This window comes from Balearica regulorum, chromosome 10 (assembly GCF_011004875.1).
Source record: "Balearica regulorum gibbericeps isolate bBalReg1 chromosome 10, bBalReg1.pri, whole genome shotgun sequence".
In the NCBI taxonomy this organism is placed as follows: Eukaryota; Metazoa; Chordata; class Aves; order Gruiformes; family Gruidae; genus Balearica; species Balearica regulorum.
The window spans coordinates 10,954,455-10,978,982 of NC_046193.1; the positions used below are offsets into that span (position 1 = coordinate 10,954,455).

Consider the following 24,528-nt stretch of genomic DNA (forward strand, 5'->3'; position numbering starts at 1 on the left):
AGATTAAAGAGAATTAAACAAACTGGAGATAGGCTGAGGGAGGAAGAGATGCAGAGCAGATGGTGAGAAGAGGGGAAGCAGGGAGACCGGTACAAAAGCCTTGGAGGTCCTGGAGGAGAGAGGAAGGAAACGGCAGGAGGAGGGCGCAGGGAAAGGCAGTGTGGGGGAGGCAGGCAGGGCGCAGCGGGGAAGCAAAACACCCCGGGCCCTGGCATCGGCTCCTATGTTTGCCCAACCTCCTGCTGGGACTTCCTTCTGCCTGAATCTCTCCGGCTCAGTTCCTGAGAGCTCAGTTTGCTGCCGAGATCCAGGACAGGGAGAAAACCTGAGAGTTATCTCAGTGGAGAGCCTGAGGGGAGGGAGAAGATGCAACCGCACTGACTGCTCCTCCTCCAGCCCAGCTGACACCCTGCTAGCCCCCAGGGCTGTGGCTCCAAGCTTCCTTAGCCAAGGACTCAGGCCTTTTGGGGGCCACACTGGGGTGCAGGGCTCTGCCCCAGGGTGGGAGGGGGGAGACCCTCCAAGCAGCAGGTAAAGACCTGCAGTGTGTCCCTGTTCCCTCCCACAGATGGGATCCACAGCGTGACAGCCCAGTGTGTCCTGCGGGTGATCATCATCACAGAGGACATGTTAGCCAACAGCATCACAGTGCGGCTGGAGAACATGTGGCAGGAGCGCTTCCTCTCCCCGCTGCTGTCCACCTTCCTGGAAGGGGTCGCCACCGTGCTTGCGACGCCCAAGGAGGACATCTTCATCTTCAACATCCAGAACGACACAGACGTGGGCGGCACGGTGCTCAATGTCAGCTTCTCGGCCCTGGCGCCGCGGGGCGGGCGTTACTTCAGCTCAGAGGAGCTGCAGGAGCAGCTGTACATGAAGCGCATGGCGCTGACGGGCGCCTCCATGCTGGAGGTGCTGCCCTTTGATGACAATGTCTGCCTGCGAGAGCCCTGCCAGAACTACATGAAGTGCATCTCCGTCCTCAAGTTCGACAGCTCGGCCCCCTTCATCGCCTCCCCTTCCACCCTCTTCCGGCCCATCCACCCCATCACCGGCCTGCGGTGCCGCTGCCCACAGGGCTTCACTGGGGACTACTGTGAAACGGAGATCAACCTCTGTTACTCCAACCCCTGCCTGAATGGCGGGATCTGTACCCGCAAGGAGGGAGGATACACGTGTGTTTGCCGCCAGCACTTCAGCGGTGAGTGCCCGGGTCTGGGGGCTGCAGGAGGATGGGTGAGCGGGTCCCTTGGCACTGCAGTCACCATGGCGGGGTGCTCTTCCCAGCAGGGTGGTGGGTGTCAGACCCCCTCTTTGCCTGCAGAGGTCCGTCTCTGCTCGCGGCTCTCTGTGTTTCCATGGCGCTGGATGTGCAGGGCTGAGGTTGCCATAGAAATCTGTCTTGTAAGGAGGTGGCATGGAGGGCTCTTGGGGACCTTGGCCACCACCTCCCAGCCTTTTTCACAGAGCAGGAGGACCAAGTTGGACCATGCCAGGCTGGGACACAGGAGGCTCCTCAGCCCTGCCTGACGCCAATGGGATGATGGGCTCAGGGACCATCAGGGGTGCGGTGTCAGCCTATGCCAGTCTTCAGCTGGTCTGGCAAAGGTGTGGAGCCCACACTGGCCCCACGTGCGGTGTGTGAGCTGCTGCCCACCCAAAACAGAAGGGGAGGCTGGGCCTAGCTGCCCCACCAGGCAGGATCCGATCCAGGCAGATCTCATCCTAGCCGTAGGGGGAATCCCTGGGACAGCCAGTCTCTTGTTGCCACAAGTCCCCAACAGGCTTTAGAGACCCATGCCTGGCCACTGGCAACCTGGGGGTGAGGGAAAGTGGCCTGTGGCTACTGGGGAGGGAGACCCTACCTTGCCCTCCCTTCCGGGAGGGAGCGTGGCAGCAGATGGCTGCCTTGGAGCCGCTCTCCTGTCGGTGGCTCCTGGTGAGATAAGCAGAGTCAGTGGTAATTAACCCCTGGCATTTGAAGCATGAAGAGCCATTAGGAGAAGGGTTAATGAGCTCATTTCCCTGTCACTTCATGCTGTCTCCTCATCCTCCTTGCGTGCCACGGAACAAGTAATGGGAGCAGGGCTGGGGGTGTAGGACTGCAGCTGAGTGATTCCCTGCGTGCTGCAGGGACAGGGTGGGAAGAGGGGCTGGCCAGACCCCTGCACTGCACTGCTGAGCTGGCTTGGGGCATCCCCATTACCAATGCCACCAAGGTGCAAGGGGTGTTTGGTGTCCCTTGTGTGGCTGGTTTCCAGTTGGCTTTTGCTGCTATGTCAGAGCCTGCACATGGGGTTAGGAGGTTCCTGGTGCTGTGGGTGAGACGTTCATAGCTATTGGCAGGGGAGCTCACTGGTGCTGGGCTGTCCCCACACCCAGGACTGCGATGCCTGTGCCAGGCCTGTGCAGTGGCAGTGCCCAAGGAGGCACTCTCAGCATCGCCAGGACTTCCTTGGCTTGTCCTTGCCTCTCCATCCTTAGAACTCTGTAGCCCAGCTGTGGCAATCCCCTTCTGTCCCATTCCCATGCCATCCTGGGTCCAAACTTGACCCCTCAACCGGAGCTGGCATCCTGTCCAGCCCAGGGGCTCAGGCTGTGGGGCTGGCAGTGGTAGCTAGTTTGCTGGCTGCTGTGGGGAACTTCTGGGTTACACCTGGGTTGTCACGTCCTTCGCCTGCCCCAGTCGCCCCACAAACTCCTGCCCCTTGGCTACTGTGCCACAAATCCAGACTGAGGTCTGTACTCCTAGGGCAAAGAGTGGATGGGTGGCCACTGCGTGCATGCCCCTGGCCCAGGATGTGTCCCAAGCTTCTTGTCTCGCTCCCCCCAGGTGAGAACTGCGAAGTGGACAGCCGCTCAGGGCGCTGCGTGCCCGGCGTGTGCCGCAATGGCGGCACCTGCACCAACGGCGCCGACGGGGGCTTCCGCTGCCAGTGCCCGGCAGGTGGCTTCGAGACGCCCTTCTGCGAGGTGTCCACACGCTCCTTCCCACCGCGATCCTTCGTCATGTTCCGGGGCCTGCGCCAACGCTTCCATCTCACCCTCGCCCTCTCGTGAGTCCTCTCCCTCCTCTGCTGGACACCGGCACCCGCCAGCTTGCCCAGTCCCACTCTGGTGGCTCTTGTGCACCCTGGGCCTGTCCAGGGACTTGCTGGTGGTCTCTAGACCCCTGCGTTACTGGCTTTGCCTCACCACGGGGCTGCCCTGGCACCTTTAGCCAAAGGGCTCTGCATCTGCACTGGCATGTCTCCCCTGGCATCAGCTCATCCCTTCCTTCAGTGCCTCTTCCCTTCCCTGCTGCCAGCTCTCTGCCTTCGTGCCAGGCCCTCCTGTGCTCCCAAAGCATCTCCTGGATCAAACTCCCCTTCTCAGCTGGGTTTGCACCTGGGGCCAGGCTCGGGTCTCACCCTGTCCCCGTGCCAGGATACTGGTGCCATGCCATGGGAGAGTGAGGATCTCCGTGTGCTCCTTGCACACACCCTGCCCTCCTGCTTCCTCCCTTTCCCCAGGTTCAGCACTGTGGAACCCAGTGGCCTCCTGCTCTACAACGGGCGCCTGAACGAGAGGCACGACTTCCTGGCAGTGGAGATCATCCAGGGGCAGGTCCAGCTGAAATACTCCACAGGTAGGTTCAGCCCTGCCTCTTGTGGGATTTGTGCCGTGGGAGCTGTGAGAAAGCCCGTGCTGAGTGGGGAGAGCAGGGTGCTGCCCTGGATAGAGCCTGCGCTAAGGGAAGCGGGGTTGAAACAGGTGTTGGTGAGCATCAGTGGATGGCAAAGAGGACGGGTGTGTGTCTCAGGACCCTCCTTAGGCTTAGGAGTGCAAGTGCAGTAGGGGGGCAGTATGTGAGCACAAACCAGGACAAACCCTTCTGAGGTCTACCCTGCCATTCTGTCCCATTATGTCATCCGATGCTTCATCTCCTGCCTTGCTGTGAGACAATCTGGAGAGGAGGAGCCTCTTGGGAGGGTGTTTGCTATCCTGTCAGTCTTGTCCCTGCTGCCTCATGCCATTGCTGTGCCCATCCTGCCTGCCCCGAGGGATGTCAGGATCAGCTGCCAGGAGCACTGGGCCCTCATGTTAATAACTGGGGCTTCCCTCCACTGCAAGGCTGCAGCAGGCAGGGACCAGCATGCTGAGCTAATATCTCTGAAGCCCTTCTCCATCCCTGCGCAAGGCCGTCGGCAACGCGGAGGGTTTGGTGCCTGCAGGAGGGGTGGGTGAGTCCAAGGGCTGCCTGGCTTTCCTCAGTGTGCCATCATCCCTGTCTCCACAGGAGAGTCCAGCACAGTGGTGAGCCCCTACCTGCCAGGGGGTGTGAGTGATGGGCAGTGGCACACGCTGCAGCTCCGCTACTACAACAAGGTATGTGTGCCCCAGCTGTCCCCAACACGTGTGGGTGGGTCTCCCCATGAGGTGCGAGTGAGCAGCTCTGGCTGTCTTGTTCTCCGTCTCTGCCCCATAGGGGAGGCTGTGGAGAGAAGGTAGAGGTGGTTTTCTGCCCTCAGGGATAGGTGCAGTGGAACAGACAGCTGGGTGCAGGGGGAGATTCACCCTCAGTACCGCACTTGGAGGTGACAAGAATGCGCTCCACGCGGCATCCTCACCAGTATCTGTGTCTGACGCTGTTTGCTGGGCTCAGCCAGAGATGTCCCTCCTGCTTTCCTCACGCTCCAGCAGCACAGTGGTGCCTGGGCCGTGCTCAGGGCCCTTTCCTTGCTGTTGTGAAGCCCTTGGGTGCCTGGGTCTGGGGGCATGTGTGCTGCTAACGCCCTGTGTTTGGTTTCAGCCCAAAGTCAGCGCCGTGGGGGTGGTGCAGGGCCCCTCCAAGGACAAGGTGGCCGTCTTGACAGTGGACAAATGTGATGCCTCAGTGGCCCTGCAGTTTGGCAGTGAAATTGGGAACTACTCCTGTGCCGCAGAGGGTGTGCAGACCAGCTCAAAGAAGTGAGTTCCTCAGGGACTGTGTTGGTAGAAGAGCAGGGCACCTGGGTCCTCTGCAGAGCCAGCCCTTCACATCTGGGACAGCTGTAGTTCCAGGGGCCTGGGCGGTGTGTGCCAGTCCCCAGGGATGTCTGCTTGCCAGCTCTGGGGAGCCAGCTGGCTGGCCTGAGGTCGCTGTGGCTTTTAAAACCCTGAATTTCTGTCTTGTAGGTCCCTGGACCTCACAGGTCCATTGCTCCTCGGAGGGGTCCCCAACCTGCCGGAAAACTTCCCTGTCACTCACCGGGACTTTGTGGGATGCATGAGAGACCTATACATTGACAGCAAACGCATTGACCTGGCCTCCTACATTGCCAACAACGGAACTGCTGCAGGTACCAGTGCCTCTGCTCCTGCCAGCCCCTGCCCTGGGAATTGCCTTTCCTGCTCACACAGCAGCACTGCCAGGCTGTAACAGCGTCATGGCATCACAGCTGGAACTGAGCAGCTTCCCATCGGAGAATGGGGCCTCCAGATCCCCCTAAATGAGCCGCTCCCCACCCCAGCTAACGTTCTGGGAATGTCCCCTGATCCCAAGTGCAGAGCCTGCAGAGCTGGCCTGTCTGGGAGATGCTAGGTAGTCGATCCAGCTCCACAGGGTCTTTCTTCTGGCATAAGGAGCAGTGACAGCCTTGACCCTCATTCCTGAGCAGGCATGGCCTGCTGCCATCCGGCAGCCAAGGAAAGGGCTGGGGAGCAATGGTGTCTCCCTGCGTGGGTTGGAGGGAGGTGGTGAGCAGGTCAAAGCTGATGCGAGTGACTTTGATACCTCCAGGCTGCCATGCCAAGCACACGTTCTGTGACTCCAGCCCCTGCAAGAATGGTGGCACCTGCTCTGTCAGCTGGGGGACTTACTCCTGCGTCTGTCCTGTTGGCTTTGGGGGCAAAGACTGCCGCCACCGTGAGTGAGCGGGCGCTGCTGGGCATGGGCAGGGTGGGTATATGGGCAGGGTTGTGCTGGGTTTGCTGTGGAAGCAGGGTAGGGGGTCTGTGTGCGATGAACTAGCTCTGTTGTCCCTGTCTCTAGTGCCCCCTGTGTAGTGCCCATCCCGTCTCCTCACGTCCACTTTCCTTTCCAGCCATGCACCATGCCCACTATTTCCAGGGCAACAGTGTCCTGACCTGGGACTTCAAGACAGACGTGAAGATCTCTGTGCCATGGTACCTGGGGCTGGCGTTTCGGACACGCCAGCCAGACGGGGTGCTTCTGCAGGCCCATGCCGGCCAGTACACCACCCTGCTCTGCCAGGTAGGGCCACGGCCTCAGCCGCAGCACTGCGCCCCAGCCTCTGCTGCCATTCACCCCAGGGGAGCCGGAGGACCCTGCCCTCCTCGTTGGCTCTAGGCCAAGCGGAGGGTGGTTGTGGGGAGAGGTGTTTAGCACGGCTGGGTTTTGCTCCCCATGCTCAGAGCTCAGAGGGAGGGTAGGCTGGAGGCAGCCAGAGTTTGTGAGGCCTTCGCTCACTGCTGCTGTTGCTGGTTTCCTCTTTGCAGCTGGCTGGGGGCCTGCTCTCCTTCATGGTGAGCAGGGGGTCCGGGCGCAGCACCAGCCTTCTCCTGGACCAGCTGCGGCTCAGCGACGGGAGATGGCATGACCTCCAACTGGAGCTGCGGGATGTCCGCAGTGGGCGAGACTCACGCTACGTCATCACCCTCACCCTGGACTTTGGGGTCTACCAGGTATATTCTGCTTGAGGCACTGGCACCAGGACAGGAACTGTGGGGGATGTTTGGCATACATGGGCCAGGCTGGGCCTCCGCACCCTCAGCGAGGGCTGGGACAGGGCTGATGCCAGTTGCCGCATGTTACTCCCCTTCTGCAGGACACAGTGGTTGTCGGAAATGAACTGCATGGCCTGAAGGTGAAACACCTGCACGTGGGGGGAGTCCTGGGCTCTGGCGAGGTGCAGAACGGGCTGAGGGGCTGCATACAGGTGAGTCCATTGCTCTGAGCCTTCCCTTTCCAGCAGATTTTATACATGGAGGGGTGGAAACACAGCCCTGGTAGCTGCTGCCAGTGTCCATCCTGCTGGTGACACTCTCCTTCTGACCATTCAAGGCTCTGAGGTGGTGTGGGACAGTCATAAATCAATGAGCAGGGGTGGTGGGGAGTGGCTGCTCCTGGGGGTTTGTGGAGGGCAGGAGGACTGGAGCCTTGTGCGTCTGTCCTGGCTTCACCGTGAATTTGTTGCCTGCATTGCAGGGTGTGCGACTGGGTGACAGCATCACTGGGACTGTGCTGCCCAAGCCCAGCCATGCCCTGCGGGTGGAGGCTGGCTGCAGCGTGCCGAGCCCCTGCAACTCCAGCCCCTGCCCGGCCAACAGCATCTGCAAGGACGAGTGGCAGAGCTACTCCTGCGTCTGCCAGCCAGGTAGGGCCTGCAGAGCCCTGCAATCCCTTTGCTCTCTGTGCCTGTCTGTCTTCTCCTCTGCCCCTGTGGTTCCCTCCTAGCCTGTGACTGCTCTCTTGCCAATCCCTTGGGCACGTCCTGGGCCCAGAAATGCCCACCAGACACTCATTAGTTTTTGTGGGGAGCAAAATCCCTCCTGAGCCCCCGAATCCACTCCTTGGTGCTCTGGCCCCTCTCGGGGAAGGTACTTGCTTTACATGGTGGTCTCTGTCTACACCTCAGGCTACTACGGAGAGGACTGTGTGGATGTGTGTCACCTGAACCCCTGCAAGAACAAGTCGGTGTGTCGCCGCAAGCCAGGCTCACCCCTGGGCTACGTGTGCGAGTGCGGAGGGAACTTTTTCGGGCAGTACTGTGAGCATAGGTGAGATGTGGAGCACAGGCCAGGGCCATAGCCTCCGTGCCTGGCTCTGTGCTGCCCTCTTATCCTGGCTATGTGACCAGGGACCTCTCAGTGCCACTTGGCTCCTTGGAGCTGCAGAGCTTGTTGTTGTAACAGGAAAGATATTTCTCCCCAGGATGGACCAGCAGTGTCCGAAGGGCTGGTGGGGGAACCCGACCTGCGGGCCCTGTAACTGTGATGTGAACAAGGGCTTTGACCCCGACTGCAATAAAACCAACGGGCAGTGCCACTGCAAGGTGAGGGGCAGCTGTGCCCATGGGGATGTGGCCCATGGCTTGTCTAGAGCCCTGCTTGTCCCCTCCAAAGGCCTGGCAGCTCACCAGGCCCTGCTTTGTGTGCCCGCTTCTGGGCTGGATCTCTGCTCAGCTCTTCTGTGCAGCCCTCCTGCCCCAGCACGATGACAATGGGGGGCAGTGGGGGTGCTTGCAAATTGGGAGAGCCTGGCCCTTCTCTGCCCAGCTCCATCAGTTCCCTGGCAGTGGCCTCAGCTGCCGTCCTGATGGGCTGTCTGACGGCTGTCCCTATGTCCCTCCAGGACTTCCATTACCGCCCCAAAGGCAGCGACACCTGCCTGCCTTGCGACTGCTACCCTGTGGGCTCCACCTCGCGCTCCTGCGACAAGGAGACAGGCCGGTGCCACTGCCGGCCCGGGGTCATCGGGCGCCAGTGCAATAGCTGCGACAGCCCTTTTGCCGAGGTGACGCCCAGCGGCTGCGAGGGTGAGTGTGAGCACAGTGGGGAGCTGGTGCCATGAGGCTTGTTGTCAGTGACTTCCCCTTGTGACTGGCCCCTCGGGGTGCGTGTCTCCACAGTGCTCTATGATGGCTGCCCCAAAAGCCTGAAGGCGGGTGTGTGGTGGCCCCAGACCAAGTTTGGGTTCTCGGCTGCGGTCCTGTGTCCCAAAGGCTCCTTGGGTGAGTGGGGAATGTGATGGGGAGGGGAGGGGGCAGCCTGGCTGTCCTGCCGAGGGCTGTAGCAGCCCCAGCAATATCCCTTTGTTCTCATGCTGTCCTAGTCCTGTTTAACTGGGCTTGAGGAGGAGAAAATGCCACACCGTGGGGGAGAGCAGAGGGGGCTGGTCACAGGACTGGGGCTTGGAACAGGCTGTAGGGTCTAGGCCCATCACCCAGCCTCTGGGCTGTGGTGTTCCCTCAGCCTCAGTCCCCGCCTTCTCCCTGCTTTTTTGTTTCGGTGGGCTTGAGGCTAGGGTCAGGCCTGGCATGGCAGCTTGGCACCCGCAACACCTTGCTGCGGCTCTGCCAGCTCCGTTCTCAGTGTGCGCTGCGAGGGGAGCAGGGCACAGCATGCCGTTCGGTGAGTGTCTCGAGTAGGAGTCACATCCCGAGCTGGAGGAGGCTGTCCTCGGTGACAGCAAAGGTGCGAGCAGGGTATCTGGGACTGTAGGGCAGCGTGAGCCCCAGGGGACAATACAAACCCTGTCCTTCTCCAGCCGGTCGCCCCAGGAGGAGGCAGGTTCGGCTCCTAACTGTTGTCGCTTCTCTCCCTGGTTCTCTCGCCCTCCGTGCTCAGGCTTGAGGGGTGCAGGTAAGGTTGTTCCCATCTCTTTCCCTCTGTGTTGTAAGGGCTGCGCCACGCGGCTTTCCCTCCTTACTCCCTGCCTGGCACCCTGCACACCCCTGCACTTTCCCTACTGCTTCTGGAGCTGCCGAGTGTCTTCCCAACGCTTTGCCTGGCCTCGCCGCTCCTACACGCTCTTCCCTTCTCCCAGCACACTAACCAGCACAAACCTGGCTGCAGCTGCATGCAGCCCCTGCCACCCGCTGTCCCGAGTCTGCAGCATCAGCTCTGGGCGGGCCCGTGCTCTGCTCCCCGGCTGGTATGGATGCTGGCTCTCCCAGGCTGGTACCTGCTTGCTTAGGCTGGGAGGGGAAGGAGCTGAGCAATGGGAAGTGAGGCCAGGGAGGCTATGGAGGAATGGCTGTGGGGTGGAGGAAAGTGGAGATGTTTGAGCAGGGGACAGTAGGACGGGGGCAGGAATGGATGGGCATGCACAGCACAAGGTCCTGCTCCCTCTGCCTGGCTGGCAGGGGGAGGCAGAGGGACCCGAGGGCTGGATCCTGCCCAGATCTGCAGTTGAGCCGATCTCTGCTCTTGGCCAGTCTCTGTTCTCTGCCGGGGAAGGTCAGCAGTGTGGAGGTTTCTTTGTTCTCCCTGCTCCCAGCTGCACTGGCACTGGTCCCTGTGCGTCTGCAGCTGAGGGAAAGGTGGTTGGGGAGGACAGCTGGGAGCTGAAGGTGGTGGGAGGAGGCACGCTAGTCACTGGGGATTTGATGAGCAGCAGCTGGAGTCTCCAGACTACTTCTCCCCGCTCTGGCCATGCTGCTGCCCTCTCCCAGCCATGAACACCTGGGTGGGCTCCTGTGCCCTGGTACTGTCCCAAGGAGGGCCTGGTCCACAGTCCTGCCGGGTACACTGGGGTCACCTGGGTTGCTCTTGCTAAAAGTGTGCATGGTGACACTCCTGGCCCAGGACACTGCTCTCCGTGTTGGCTTTAGCAGCACTTTTGGTGGTGGTTAACAGCTGATCCCATTTATTGCGGGCATCTCCATTGCCGTGCAGTGGTGCTTGGACCCCGGCCAGGGACTGGGGTCTTGTGCTGGGTACTGAATCCACATTGCTGGATGGGTACTGAACCCACGTTCAATCCCCCTCAACTGCAAGGGCTTGTCTCGGGTGGGTTTGCCAGCCCCACAGCAGGGGTGTTGTCCTCCTGGGGTGACTTTGCCCTGTAGAGAGAGGCAGGACCTCAGCAGCATTGCAGCCGTCAGCTGGGGGATGCCTGGACCTGCATGGGCTTTGGTAGTTTGAGGTCAGATGTGCCCTGAGGACACAGACACATCCCCACCAGGAACCAGAGACTTCTCCAGACTGAGGTTTGCCAAGTCACTTATTCCTCTTTGCAATTCTGTGTGATGGCACCTGGTCTGGTGCAGCCCTGAAGCACATGTAAGAACCCAGCTCCTGGAGGGAGGAGATGGCAACAGCTTGCTGAGGGGATGCAGACCAAGGGTGGAATGGGTTGCACTGCTGCAAAGCCGGAGGACAACCCTGGGGTGTTACAGGCCATTCCCATGACTTGCCAGTGCTGCTCTTTGAGGCTAGCTGGTGCAGACGATTCCTGCTGGGGGGATGCAGCGGGGAAGGTGTGTATCCTGTGCTGAATTTCAGACATGCCCTTCTTCCTGGTTTTAGGTGCAGCTATCAGACACTGTGATGAGGAGAAGGGCTGGCTGGAGCCAGATCTCTTCAACTGCACTTCACCTGCCTTCAAGGAGCTCTCCGTGCTGGTAATCCCCCCTCAGCTCTGCAGCCCTGACAGGGCAGGAGCCGTACAAGCAAGGGCTCATAGCCAGGTTTCAAAGAGCTCAGCTCTCTGTGGGCATCTAGAGTAGGAGCGGGCCTTCTCACAGTGCTCAGCACCTTTCTCTTCCCATCTTCAGCCCCCAAACCCATCCTGTGGGAGCACTGGTCTGAGCTGAAGTTCACTTTGTTTTTGTCTCATCTCTTGAGTGTTCCCATCAGAAATGACCTGTGTCCTGCCCCAGTATTTAAGAGGAAAACAAATAACCCTGAGCAGGGCTGAATTGTTTGAAGCTGGCGGGATATCTGCCCCACGGGACACCTGTAATCCCCAGACCCTTCAGTGACAATCCCTTTGAAGTAACCAGGCAAGTTTAATAAACACTTGTATCCCACCGAGGCTGAATTGTAACTGAAGCCTGGAGAGTTTCCAAGCTAGGTGCTTGCCTTGTCCTTTCATCTCCTTGGCCTCTGTCATGTATGGTACTGGGTTAGCTGGGCCTGGCCAGCTTGACGCATTGCTGGAGGCTGTCTGCCAGAGATGCTCTCTGTTCTAGTGACCACCTCAGTGAGTGTCCCTGGCTTGTGCCATGGTTTCAAAAATCATCTCTGGGCCAAGCAGGGTCTGCAGGATCCCAGTTTCCCAGGAAGGAACCGCTTAATTGTTTGATCCCCTTCTTTTTCCCCATTGGCAGCTGGAGGGCTTAGAGAGGAATGAGACTGAGCTCAACACAATTGAAGCCAAGAAGCTGGCCCACCAGCTCCGGGCTGTGACAGACCACATGGACCACTACTTTGGCAACGACGTGCACATCACTTTCCGCCTGCTATCCCGCCTCATGGCCTTTGAGAGCCGGCAGCATGGCTTTGGCCTGACAGCCACGCAGGATGCCCATTTCAATGAGGTGAGTCCGTCTCCTGGATCTGGGTGGCTTCTGATGCTGCTTCTCTTTATCAGCCACCCTGAGCTGAGGGGGATCAAGGATGCTGTGAGACCACGTCAGGAGCACTAGGCTCACCAGTGCCACACAGACATTGACCCACAGGAGCAAGACCTGTGGAGGTTACCTGCGTGGTCAGGGCTGGAGCGTAGGGTGGATGAGGAGAGGCAGCAAGCTGGGTTTGCTCAGCCTGAGGAAGGGAGGGCAAAGGGAGGTCTTATTGCTGCCTGCAAGTCCCTCATGGCAGAGGTGCAGGGAAGATGTTTCTGCAGGACACTGGCTGATGAGCATTGAGGGTGGGGGTCTGTTGTAGCAGAAAGTACCCTCTTCTGCATCTGGGCAGAGAGCACAGTGCTGCAGCCTGGGGGTTGTCAGGACAGGGCCCAAAGGCAATGCTTCCCTCACCCCTCTGCCCCCATGTCTCTCCCATGCAGAACCTCCTGCATGCAGGCAGCTCCGTGCTGGCGCCCGAGAACCGGGAGCACTGGGCCATGCTGCCACACAGTGAGCACGGCAGTGCCAGCCTCATGGAGCAGCTGCGGGACTACTCGGGCACGCTGGCCAGCAACATGAAACTCACCTACCTCAACCCTGTCGGTGTTGTCACCCCCAACATCAGTGAGTAGGATCCAGCTGGTGTTGAGGGCTGGTTGGGGTGGTGCAGAGGCACTCTTCCATCACAGCCTGTCCCCTTCTCCTCATCTCACTGTACCTCAGCAAGGGTGATAACAGGCTCTTCTTCTCCATAGTGGCTCTCTCAAACATGGGGAGGTGTTTGTGAGAGACATCCTGATTCCACAACTGCCTGGAGCAGCACACACACCACCAAGAGCCAGCAGAGCCAGGAGTGTGCTCCCTACTCCCTGTTATCCCCAGTCCAACCTGAGTCTCTAGTGAAAAAGCCACTGGCCCCAGTGGCAGAGGTAGCCTGCCCTACAGCAGAGCAAGGATCTGGGCTGGGAAGAAGCGCTGTAGATGCTGGGATCTCACGTCATGCCCAACCACGGGACATACCTACAACTGAGCCTGCGGCTCATACGATTCTTTTGCTGATGATTTCAAACCTGGGGTGCTCTAGAGCATGGTTACTCTCCAGGTGTCCATCTTAGAGCTGACTTTCACTCCTTTGCTCCTCCACAGTGCTGAGCATCGATCGCATGGAGAACCATTCCCATATCCGCCGGCGCTACCCTCGATACCACAGCAGCCTCTTCCGGGGCCAGCCCGCCTGGGACCCCCACACCCATGTTGTGCTGCCGCTGTCGGTGCTGAGCCCCGCAAAAGCTGAAGGTGAGCCTGTGAGCATCGCTCAGGGAACAGCGTGGGTGGGCATGGAAGGGAAGATGTGCCCCTACTGAGACCTGGCTCTGTCAGAGGTCCATAAGTCACCTCTGGTAGCACAGAGCTTCTGACTTTACCACATCCCAAAGGCTCCTGGTGGGCTCACAAGCTGCCTTCAGAGCAGTGTGTGTTCTCACCATCCCCTTGTGTGCCTCAGCTGCCCCCGTGGCAGTGCCCACACCGGCTGGGGGCGAAGGGAACTACACTCTGGAGAACACCAGAGTACTGCCAGAGCCCGAGCCCGCTCTCACTGTGATCATCCTCATCATGTACCGCACCCTGGGGGGGCTGCTGCCTGCACGCTACCAGGTGGATCGCCGCAGCGTCAGGTATGTCCTGCTCCCCTTTGCCCTCCACAGTAGAAAGAAGCCAGCTGGACTCTGCCCTGTCCGGCAGTTGCTGAGTCTGTCCGCAATGGCTTGGGTTTGGTTCCCAGCCAGATGGTCCTGTGGTGCTCTGCCCCGTGTTTCCCAACCCTTTGGTGTGGGCTGGGCAGAGCGGTCCTTTCTGAGATGTCAATGCTGGACGTCTGGGAAGTCCCCAGAGGGCTGCAGCTGCCAGGCATGGTGAAGGCAGAGCTCTGTTGCTCCTTGCAGGCTACCCAAGAATCCCGTGATGAACTCCCCCATCGTGAGTGTGTCTTTGTTCAGCAATCACACCTTCCTGCGGGGGCCCCTGGACACCCCTCTCGTGCTGGAATTTCACCTGCTGGAGACGGCCAACAGGAGCAAACCTCTCTGCGTCCAGTGGAACCACTCCAACCCGTGAGTCGAGCACAGCTGGGCCTTTCTCTTTGAGCTGCTTTCCCTAGTCACCTCTTCATTCCCCGAGTTTCCCTGGCCATGACAGGCTGTGTGCCTGGACAGCACTGGGACATGGGGGTTTCCACTCTCTCCCAAGGGGTTCATTCATGGTGGGAGGGCACAGCAGGGTCCCTGCAGGGCTCTGGCTCCAGTACTTCAGCTGTAGGAGTGCAGTTGTATCTGCTGGTAGAAAAGCCTTGCCAATCACCCCTATTCTCTATGGTTCCTTCCCCACACACCACACTCATCTGTCTTCTCTCCTAAGTGCACTCTGCTTTTTGGTGGCTGCAGGACCAACCCCTCCGGCTTCTGGACAGCCAGGGACTGTGAGCTTGTGTACCGAAACACCACACATGTCCACTGCCAGTGCTCCCAGTTTGGCACCTTTGGGGTTCTGATGGACAGCTCACACCGAGAGGTAACCTTGGCCTGCGGGGCTGTGGGTGGTGGTGGAACTGTTAGGCACTGGGTCCCAGAATAAGCAGGTGCAGGCAGAAAATTCCCTGTGGGACACAAGTAGAGTTTGAGAGCTCAGCAGGCTTCCCACGTCTCCCTTAACACTGCCATTTGCCTTTTGGTTCTCTGCTGCTGCAGCAACTGGAAGGTGACCTGGAGACATTGGCAATTGTCACCTATTCCTTGGTGTCTCTCTCCTTGGTGGCTCTGCTGCTGACCTTCTCCTTCCTGACCTGCCTCAAAGGCCTCAAGTCCAACACACGTGGCATCCACTCCAACATATCAGTCACCCTCTTTTTCTCTGAGCTGCTCTTTCTCCTGGGTATCAACCGCACCGAGAATCAGGTCTGTGGGCTTGAACAAGCACGCCTATGGGGTTGGAGCAAGGCGTGGGTGATGTAGTTAGTGTTGGCACAGTGGGACCATGTCTGAGTGGCTTTTGTCTCCCCAGTTTCTTTGCACTGTGATTGCCATCCTCCTGCACTGCTTCTTCCTCTCCACCTTCGCCTGGCTCTTTGTCCAGGGCCTCCACATTTACCGCATGCAGACCGAAGCCCGCAATGTCAACTTTGGGGCCATGCGTTTCTACTATGCCATCGGCTGGGGAGTGCCCGCCATCATCACTGGTAAGAGCTGCTTGTCCTACAGCCGTGCCAAAAGTGGCGGTTCTCAGCAGCCTCCTGATCCCCTGGTGTTGCCTGGCTCACTTACCATGTGCGGAGAGCTGAGGGTGGGCTTGCCACGGCCAGCAGTGCTGTTGTGGTCAACTGAGGACCACATATCAAGGGCTGTCATCTTGCCTTCTGGGGAGAAGTAATTACTCAGCACTTTTCCCCATGGCTTGTTTGATGGGCACAGGGCTTCTGCTGTCCCAGAGCTTGTGGTTAAGGTCTCCTGGTTTCCCAGTCCTGCACGCTTGGGTGACCTAACATTGAATGCCTGCTGGGCTGTGCTGTGTCAGGGATGCCTGGAGAAAACGCAATAAAGGCCCTGATGCTGGGCCTCGCAGTCCTACTCTTTAGAAGTAGTTCCCTGGGGCAGGGAAGACTGTGCACAGGGCAAGGAGCAGGGAGAGAGCCCCTTCATGGCCTTCAGTGCTGGGATGGGATCAACGTGGTTTGGACAAGTCCAAGGCTGCTGGGTCTGGACCTGACCTCTTCCTTCCTCCTGCAGGGCTGGCCGTTGGCCTGGATCCTGAGGGATACGGGAACCCTGACTTCTGCTGGATTTCCATTCATGATAAGCTGGTCTGGAGCTTTGCAGGCCCCATTACTGTCGTCATTGTGGTAAAACCCTGTCCTGTTTCACCCACAGCCCTCTCCTGTCTCCCTTCTCCGCACCATGGGCACTTGCCCCTTCTTGGCTGTCCACTGCCTGCCCCCTTCTCTGTACTCTCCTTTCTCCGTTAGAGGCCCTCTCTCTGTCCCTCCTCGCTCCAGCCAAACCCAGGGGAGGCCATGGCTAAGGTGTTAAGGGGAAGGGAGGGGATGTTCGCGTGGGCCTGGTGGACCCGGAGTCTGCCCACGCTCTGTGCTAGGGATGTCAGGTCAGAGCCAGCCCTTGGCACAGCTTCTAATCGGGGCCAATGCTTTCAGATGAATGGGGTCATGTTCCTGCTTGTGGCCAAGATGTCCTGTTCCCCAGGCCAAAAGGAGACCAAGAAGAAATCGGTTCTGTGAGTATTAGTGGCCAAACTCCCAGCAGAGCTCCTGTGGCTCATGGTTTTTAGCATTTTCAGTGACCATCCTCCCTCTTCCACCATCGCAGAGTGCATCAGTGTCAGCCTTGCAGCCGCTCTCCTGTCCCATGCCTGCCAGCTGCATTAACCCTTCCTAAACTTTGTCCTTTCTTCTGCATCTCCACACCATCCTGCAAGCCTGTCCCCCTTCACCCCCTACCCTCACACCCCTCATGCCTGCTTGCATTCAACACTCTGCCCTTGCCGACTCTCAGCATCTGCTTCTTCTTCTCCTACATGCTCCTTCTGAGACCTTTGCCCACTCCCTCCTGGGCCAGCCCCGGAGCTTGGCTCAGCTCTCTGTGGCTCCAAATGACCTGTGTTGTTTGGGCCCCTGGGTTTGCCATGTGTGATCCAGAAGGGAAGGCCTGGGAGCCCGGGGGAGCTGAAGCGCTGTGCAGGGATGTGCCTGCAGTGCTGGGCACAGCAGGGAGGGCTGGGCAGGAGCGTGCTTTCCCCTCTGGATCTCTGTCTGTGAGCACTAGACTGTAGATTAACAATACGCACTAACCTCTCGGTGTGTGTCTGTGTGCCTGTCTGTCTGTCTCTCTCTCTCTCCAGCATGACGTTACGGAGCTCCTTTGTTCTGCTTCTAGTTATTAGCACTACCTGGCTCTTTGGCCTCTTGGCTGTCAACAACAGTGTCCTGGCTTTCCACTACCTCTACACTGTCCTCTGCAGCTTCCAGGTAACTGCCCAGCCTCTGCCAGGGGAGGGCACGAGTCAGCCCAGGAGGGCATCCCTGTGGTCCACACAGCCATCTGTGGAGAGCGGGTGCCCTGCACTGAGCCCCCAGCTTCCTCCTGGGCTCTTTGTCCCTTCTACTGTCACCTCTGCAGCACGGGGTGACTCCTGCCTGTCCTTGCTCCTGTGCCCGTGGTGAATGGTGGCATGGAGCAGGAGGTGGCTACAAGGAGCTTGGTTGAGAGGTGACATCCAAGGGGTAGCAAGGACCATCTATGGAGGGAAGGGCTCTCCATACTCTCAGAGGGCAGAGCAAGAGAGCAACCTGCAACAGAGGTGTCAGACACCCCAAATATGACCCATGGCAGCACCCTGCAGACTTCCTGCCACCACTGTGGCTGGTGTGGCTGCAGGGGACCCTGCCAGCTGCTCCTGGCTGCTGCCAGCCAGAAGGACAGCCCACCCTTTCCTCCCTTCACCCATGGCCACCATGGGGGTTAGCACCAATCAGTGTTGGGGGGCTGTTTGGTGCATCCGAGTTCTGGTGGCCACCAGGGCTGACACGCTGGGCTCTGCAGGAGCCAGGAATTGTGCTGGTGCTGGCGCTGCAGGCGAGCAGGTCGGCCGGCAACGAGGGGCTGTCTCTCACAGTGTCTCTTCCCGCAGGGTCTGGCTGTGCTCATCCTGTTCTGCGTGCTGAATGAGGAGGTGCGGGAGGCCTGGAAGCTGGCCTGCCTCAGCAAGAAGGGGCAGAACGAGGAAGCCACGAGGAGCACGCAGGTGGGTGAGAGCAGGAGCAGCCCAGGGATCTGGGGCAGGCTGCCTGCCCGGGGACAGGAGCTGACATGGATGTCCCCGCTTTCCTGGGGGAATGGCAGGCATGGGTGGGAAGGCTATTCCCTGGGCTGCTGCGGCAACTTCTTAACAGGGTGCATGCCCTCTCTCCCCACCTCACCAGGGTCCCAATGCCTACAACAACACAGCGCTGTTTGAGGAGAGTGGGCTCATCCGCATCACCCTGGGGGCTTCCACCATCTCATCAGTGAGCAGCGTGCGCTCTGCCCGCACCCACTCCAGTCAGCGGGCTTACCTCAGGTAGGGAGCAGTGCAGGGCTCTGGGGTGCTGGGAGTGCCGGGGCAGAGCTGGGGGCTCCTGCCGCTGTGACTGTTCGGGCCTTCTGTCTTTCAGAGACAACGTGACAGCACGTCAGGGCTCGGCCCTAGATCACAGCCTGCTGGCTCACGCTGGCCCCACAGACATCGACGTGGCCATGTTCCACCGTGATGCTGGGGGAGGTAAGGCTCAGCCCAGTGCCTGGGTTCGGGGTTGACCCCATGCATCCCGAATTAACTCCTAGCATAAGGAAATCCTTTCTGGTGCAGGCTCTGGCTGCACAATTACATCCTTCACCCCGTGTTGGGCTGTGACTCCCAAACATGCCGTGGATATGAGGGAGAGGCAGCAGCTGTGTTGCTTAGCACAGACTCCTCCCGGACAGATGGCAAAGGGCATAGCCAGTCTCCAGGGAGCTAGAAATGGAGGAGGCAAGAGTGGGGGCACAGGCTGTCACAGGGTCCCTGAGGACACTGGGTTCCCCAGTACAGCACAGGCCCTGAGCCACTGGAGTGAGACTGGTGGGAGGCACCCTCACGGCACATGGGACAGGCAAGCAGAGGCTGAGGGAGGTGTGTTTCCTCAGCCTGGAGGAAGAGGAGGCAAAGGGGATCTTATGGCTATTTGCAACTGCCTTACAGGGAGGTGCAGCGAGATGGAGCCAGGCTCCTCTCAGGGGCACCTGGAGAAAGGGCAGGGGGAGCAGGTGCAGGCTGCTGCTGAGGGAAGGGCAGTGAGGGGTAAGGCAGGCTGTTGTCCTCACGAGGGTGGTCAGCCCTGGGCTGGTTCTGCCTTCCTGGAGGCAGTCAGAGCCCAGCTGGCCCTGCCACCAGGAGCCTCCCCCGCCTTCATTCCAAATGTCTCCCCAACACACACCGTGTCCCTGCAGACCAGGACTCAGACTCGGACAGTGATCTGTCTCTGGACGAAGAACGCAGCCTCTCCATCCCGTCCTCGGAGAGCGAGGAGAACGTGCGCCTGCGGGGCCGCTTCCAGCGCCAGTTCAAGCGGGCGGCACACAGCGAGCGCCTCCTCACTAACCCTGCCAACACCACTCCCAAAGGTAAGTCCCAGGGGCTCTGGCAGGGGAAAGGGTGAGCTCACGTCTGCGGGGGCCAGGCCATGCCTTGCGATGGCTTCGTTTGCCCCTTACAGAAGTATTCTCTCCCTCTTCCCCTGGGCCCCTTTTGCTGTGTCCTTTGCCAGATGTGGATGGCAATGACCTCATGTCTTACTGGCCAGCTCTGGGCGAATGCGAGGTTCACCCCTGCTCCCTGCAGAAGTGGGGCTCTGAGCGGAAGTTGGGGTTTGACATCAACAAGGACGCAGCCAACAATAATCAGCCGGACCTGGCCTTGACCAGTGGGGATGAGAACTCCCTCACCCAGACCCAACGGCAAAGAAAAGGTAATGGCCTGGAGCAAGCAGGCAAGGGTAGCCTTGCCTGTCTCAGGTTGACCTGGCCCCGGAAGGCTCAGCAACAGATCCATCTTGTCGTGTCCTTGGGGAGGTATGGCTTATCTCCCCCGGCTTTTGTGCTTTTTTTACTGTTACACAAAGATTTGACTTCTCTTTCTGTCCGGTGCAGGGATTTTGAAGAACCGCCTCCAGTACCCTCCGACTCTCCAAGGCCTGCCATCCGTTGGCAGGATGACCAATGAGCTAACATGGTACAAGACCTCCACACTGGGTCACAGGGCTGTCCCTGCTGCCTCCTACGGCAGGATCTACTCTGGGGCGGGCAGTCTGTCACAGCCAGCCAGCCGGTACTCGTCACGGGAGCAGCTTGACATGCTGATGAGGAGACAGATGTCCCGGGAGCAGCTGAGCAGACACAACTCAGGAGAGTGCTTGGAAGCTGTGCCCAGCCGGCATGGGTCCAGGGAGGAGCTGGACACTATCCCCAGCAGGCATGGGTCTACTGAACACTTGGAAAGTATCCCGAGCAGACATGGGTCTAGGGAAAACTTGGATCTACTTGCTGCTAGGCCCAGTCAGAGAGATCATGGGAACACGCTGCCGCGGAGGCAGGGCTCCAGAGACCACCTTGAGACTTTACCCTGCAGATTTGGGTCAAGAGAGCAGCTAGACTGTGGGTCAGTAAGAGAGGTCTCTAGAGAGTGGCTAAACACCTTGCCAAGTAGGCATGTGTCCAGAGACCGGATAGACATGTTGCCAAGTCGAGATACTTCTCGAGAACAATTGAATTTGCTTTCTAGAAGACAACCTTCAAGGGACCAGCTAGCGTCGGCTAGACAAACTTCAAGGGAGCAGCTGGACTTTCTCTCCAGAAGATCTAATTCCAGAGAGCCTCTGGACACAGTGCCTAGCAGGCATCCGTCGCAGGACAACCTGGGGAGTCTCTCTAGGAGGCAGCTGTCTAGGGAAAGCCTAGAGCCACTGTCAAGGAGACAGCCTTCTAGAGAGAACCTGGAGGCCGTTCCCAGCCGACATCCTTCCACTGAACAGTTAGATATCCTTTCTTCCATCCTTGCTTCTTTCAACTCCTCCGTCCTGTCTTCGGTGCAATCTTCCAGCACGCCTTCAGGCCCCCAGACCACTGCCACCCCCTCTGCCATGCAGACCTCCTCGATGCCCTCCGCAATGTGCCCCTCGACGCCTCGCTCCACCACCTCCCACAGCATTTCAGAGCTGTCACCCGACTCAGAGTAAGTGTGTCCCTTCCTTACCTGGGCCTTGTTCAGCTGGTCTTGTGCATTGTCCAGCTGCCTGGCTTCTTTCCAAAGAGGGTTTGGTTGGGGGGGGGGGGGAGCTGTGTAAGTGTGAGCCCCCAGGGTGTCTGACAGGTGTCCCCTAGTCCTGAATAGTGACCCGGCAGGGAGGACCCTTGGGTGTGACAGCTCCAGGCCCTTGCAGTGTGGCGTGAGCAGAAACATCAGTGTATTTGAGTCTGCCTGCTCTGCTAGAAGTGATGGCTCTCACTTGTGGGGCTCAGGGAAGATGCTTCGTGTAGCCAGGCTGACCTTATGACTGGGCCCCTGGCTCAGTGCCGGCTGTAAGTCCCAGCGAGAGGATGTGTGTGAGGGCCAGGCTGGCTGGAGGGGAGGAGGGGGCCCAAGTCCTATGGGAGCCCTGCCTGCCCCAGCCACGTTTCTCCCCAAGGACCCTGTCCCAGTCTGTCATTTCTTCTCCAGCTCTGCTCCCTGCTGGTGCTGCTCCCGTCCCATCTTTCCTCTTCCCTAACTCAGGGGCTTGAGACAGTTGTTCCTGCCCTCACACAGGAGTGGGTTTCTGCCCTGTCCCCATCTGGCATAGCTGGGGGAAGCAGTGGGAGCCCAGGGGAGATGCCACGGCTTAACGCTGTTTTTCTTTCCTCCGAGAAGAATAACGAGAAACGAGGGCCATTCCTGAGGGGCTGAAGCTGTCCGCAAGAGAGACAGAAGAAGCAGGGCCCTTTGCCTAGCCAGGCACTGCCAGCTGAGGTTTGGTGTCCCCAGGGGGCAGGGGCCAGAACTGATGGTGGTCAGAGGCCCAAAACCGACCCTGCCTTCCCCTGCCCTCCGGGCTGAGGGGCTGGCAGCTCGCACCACCCACTGCCGAGAGCCTTCGGGCTCTTGGCTGCTGCCTGCTCCCCGTTGTCTGCCTGGCATGACAGGTACGGCAGGAGCCTGCTCGGGTGAGGGTGGTGTCTCTGACCCCCTGGGGACGAACTCTTCCTCTGCGACACGTTTGTACACAGGGTGTGCGTGTGTGTGTGCGTGGAGGGTGGGCAGGGGCAGGGGGACGGAAACGGAGCCCAGGACATGGGGGCGGGGGAGGGTTTTCTACCTTTTTGTATCTTTGTAATCAGAGAGAAGAGAAATTTCTATGGTTATTTTTACGGATGGTCTGTTCCCAGGACCTGGAGCATTTGTTTCACCAACAGCCCTTTGCCAGCTTCCCTGGGGGTACCAGGTACTGCGACCCCAGTGGACTGGAGAGACAGTGCCAGGCAGCCCTTACGGCTTTGCCAGCGCTGCTTCGTCCCATGCCCATTGTGGGGCAGCTGGCCCCACTGCCCCTTTCGCCCTCTCACTGTGCAGCTCCACACATGTCTCGGTGCCGTCCTCCTGCCTGACATCCCTCCACCCCCTGTGGCTGTGCTGGCCCCGCAGCCAGGCCTCCCCCTGCCCTCCTGTGGGACCCCCATGGGGCTGCCCCCCATCCATGAGCTGGGGCTTTGTGCCAGCAAGAGCACAAGCGAGTGGGGCAGCAAATTCGGCGCTAGGGACCCACTGGGGGAGGAAACAAGCTTTGCTGCTCAGTCCCATCCTGTACCAGGATGGTCCCACTCTTATAAGCACTGGTTTTCTCCGCTCAGCAAATGAGCACTGTGTTTTACCCGCTGTATGTTGTGCTCTTTAACCTGCGTGTTAAGAGAGCAAACTTCTGTTGGTTTGTGGGTCCAGGCAAGGCGCTGGATGACCCTAGCCCTGCTCAGCAGCAGACTAGGCTGTTCCCAGAGCCTGTGCTTGCCCTGTGGAGGATTAGCATCCACAGGAACATGATGTGTCTCCAGTCTCGGGGTCCAGCATTGCCCACAGAATTGTACCTAGCTGATTCCCTGTGGGCTCTGCCTACATATGCTCACATCCTTGCACTCTCTGACTGGCAGAGGACCCCAGCTCAGAGTGGCCTGGATTTTGGGAGACAGAGATAAACAGCGCTTTGCCCTCTCTGGAAATTCAGGCCACCCTGTTGGTTTTTCTGCTCAGCCGGGGGCCTGGCTCCAGGTTCCCACTGGTCCTGCAGCGAGGTGACACTCCTCTGTGCCTACCCCAGCCTTGGGCCAGGGGCAACCGGCTTGTGGGGCCGGCACGCTCCTTTTCACCTGCCGAGCGTGGTGCCTCTGCTCGGCTGCCCCCCGTGGTGCTTTTGGGGCTGTGTGACAGCACGCTCCTTACTGCCTTACTACCACACTGCCGTAGCTTCTTACTGCAGCCCAGCCTGATGTGTTTACAGGAGAGGACTTGTGCCGCTGTCCTCCGGGCCCCCGGGAGGCCACGGCCTCTTGGCTACGTCCCCGAGTCAGCAGGGAGAGCATGGAGAGAACAGTAGGGCTGGGTGACGGGGGTGTCGTGGGCCTGGCAGGGGCTGCCTGCCCCCAGCACAGCCCCAACGAGGCAGGCTCGCTGCCGCCCTTCCCCCCGGGGACGGGGAGGGAAGGGCCTGCTGACATGTTTACATGCCATTTGGGACCAGTGTGCCAAGGGAAAGCCTGCTGGCCCCACATGCCAGGAACAGCCGGGCCCTTCCGCGCTGTCCGTCTTTGCCTTCGGGAACAAGCTCGTTTACATATTTCTCTCTGGCTGCACAGCGCCGGCACCAGAGTCCTGGAGTCCCGTCCCTGCTGCGCCACAGGGCCCGTGTTTCTGCCAAGTTGGGGATGGGGGTTCTTTGTGCTGGTGCCAAACGGAGAGCAAGCGACAAGTGCCAAAAAAGAAGAGAGCAGCAGAGCTGGTGGCTGTCCCCGCAGAGCCGGTGGCTGTCCTCACAGAGCTGGGCTGGTCAAGAAGCAGGAGTAAGTCTGCAGCCTGGTCCCTGGTTGTAATGCTGTGGCCTGGGCTCTGGGGAGCACCCTCCTTGGGTTTGGGTTTGTTTCTTTCGGGGTTTGGTCGGTTTGGTTTTTTCCTCTCTCCATCTCCCGATTCTGTGGGTGGGGAGCAGGGAGATGCCCACGCTCCCCCCCGCCTCCCCCAGCTGTGTAAAAGTGTATCATGGAAGCGCCAGATTCGGAAGTAAAAGTCTATAAAATGGTGCTGGCTTCTCTACTGTCTCCCTGCGCCTGGGGCTTGGGGTGCATGGCTGGGGCTGCGGGTGCAGGGGCTGCAGGCGTGGTGCCCGGGCTTGGGGCGATGCTGGGAGGGGGCTTGGGTGGAAGCTCGCAGCCAGTTCCTGGGATGAAGGGGAGTCGCCGTGGCTCGGGGCAAAGTGACTTCTGGTGACAGGGACTTCAGGTGCTGCCAGTTGCTTGAACTTGACTGTGTCCAGGCCAGTTCACCCTGAGATGGGGTTGGCTGCGGTGGTACACCATGGCCCCGGCCCTGGCTGGCAGGTCTGCGGCGGCACTGTGGCTGTGGTTAGCCATGGGGCTCGTGCCTGGCAGCAGCTGGCACCCATGGCCAGCAGCGTGGGTGAGGCTAAGGGGAGAAAATCCACCATCAGAAGGCAGTGTGACCTCAGCGAGGCCAATCCGGACTGTGCGGAAGGGGAGAGAAACAGGAGGAGAGGCCGAGCGTGACCCTGGTGCCTTCCATCCCTTCCTTTCTTGCTGTTCGAGGGGAAAGAGCAGGTAAGCAAAGGGCGGTATTGATCCACGGCACCCTGAGC

General features: G+C 59.5%; 1 protein-coding gene across 3 annotated transcripts in view; it reads left to right on the top strand.

Annotated features, from left to right (window-relative positions):
- Positions 1 to 23,956, top strand: part of CELSR3 (cadherin EGF LAG seven-pass G-type receptor 3) — a 33,526-nt gene extending 9,570 nt beyond the window's left edge. Inside the window, exons 2-36 of one of the 3 annotated variants that reach the window (XM_075762087.1) lie at positions 569 to 1,201; positions 2,834 to 3,056; positions 3,513 to 3,628; positions 4,280 to 4,368; positions 4,793 to 4,950; positions 5,158 to 5,321; positions 5,762 to 5,887; positions 6,066 to 6,235; positions 6,481 to 6,666; positions 6,810 to 6,920; positions 7,190 to 7,358; positions 7,620 to 7,761; positions 7,916 to 8,036; positions 8,336 to 8,519; positions 8,613 to 8,714; positions 9,331 to 9,345; positions 11,014 to 11,108; positions 11,817 to 12,026; positions 12,497 to 12,680; positions 13,203 to 13,352; positions 13,561 to 13,732; positions 14,000 to 14,167; positions 14,498 to 14,624; positions 14,801 to 15,007; positions 15,114 to 15,288; positions 15,836 to 15,948; positions 16,258 to 16,337; positions 16,962 to 17,088; positions 17,751 to 17,864; positions 18,043 to 18,179; positions 18,274 to 18,380; positions 19,088 to 19,261; positions 19,405 to 19,605; positions 19,787 to 20,867; positions 21,543 to 23,956. In XM_075762087.1, coding sequence (XP_075618202.1) covers positions 569 to 1,201; positions 2,834 to 3,056; positions 3,513 to 3,628; positions 4,280 to 4,368; positions 4,793 to 4,950; positions 5,158 to 5,321; positions 5,762 to 5,887; positions 6,066 to 6,235; positions 6,481 to 6,666; positions 6,810 to 6,920; positions 7,190 to 7,358; positions 7,620 to 7,761; positions 7,916 to 8,036; positions 8,336 to 8,519; positions 8,613 to 8,714; positions 9,331 to 9,345; positions 11,014 to 11,108; positions 11,817 to 12,026; positions 12,497 to 12,680; positions 13,203 to 13,352; positions 13,561 to 13,732; positions 14,000 to 14,167; positions 14,498 to 14,624; positions 14,801 to 15,007; positions 15,114 to 15,288; positions 15,836 to 15,948; positions 16,258 to 16,337; positions 16,962 to 17,088; positions 17,751 to 17,864; positions 18,043 to 18,179; positions 18,274 to 18,380; positions 19,088 to 19,261; positions 19,405 to 19,605; positions 19,787 to 20,867; positions 21,543 to 21,570 — 6,359 coding nt within the window. In that variant the 3' untranslated portion in view covers positions 21,571 to 23,956. Of the gene's footprint in view, positions 1 to 568; positions 1,202 to 2,833; positions 3,057 to 3,512; positions 3,629 to 4,279; positions 4,369 to 4,792; positions 4,951 to 5,157; positions 5,322 to 5,761; positions 5,888 to 6,065; positions 6,236 to 6,480; positions 6,667 to 6,809; positions 6,921 to 7,189; positions 7,359 to 7,619; positions 7,762 to 7,915; positions 8,037 to 8,335; positions 8,520 to 8,612; positions 8,715 to 9,330; positions 9,346 to 11,013; positions 11,109 to 11,816; positions 12,027 to 12,496; positions 12,681 to 13,202; positions 13,353 to 13,560; positions 13,733 to 13,999; positions 14,168 to 14,497; positions 14,625 to 14,800; positions 15,008 to 15,113; positions 15,289 to 15,835; positions 15,949 to 16,257; positions 16,338 to 16,961; positions 17,089 to 17,750; positions 17,865 to 18,042; positions 18,180 to 18,273; positions 18,381 to 19,087; positions 19,262 to 19,404; positions 19,606 to 19,786; positions 20,868 to 21,542 lie in introns of those variants that run through there. The other 2 variants (XM_075762089.1, XR_012837026.1) reach the window with 2 other exon arrangements.
- The last annotated feature ends 572 nt before the right edge of the window (positions 23,957 to 24,528 follow it).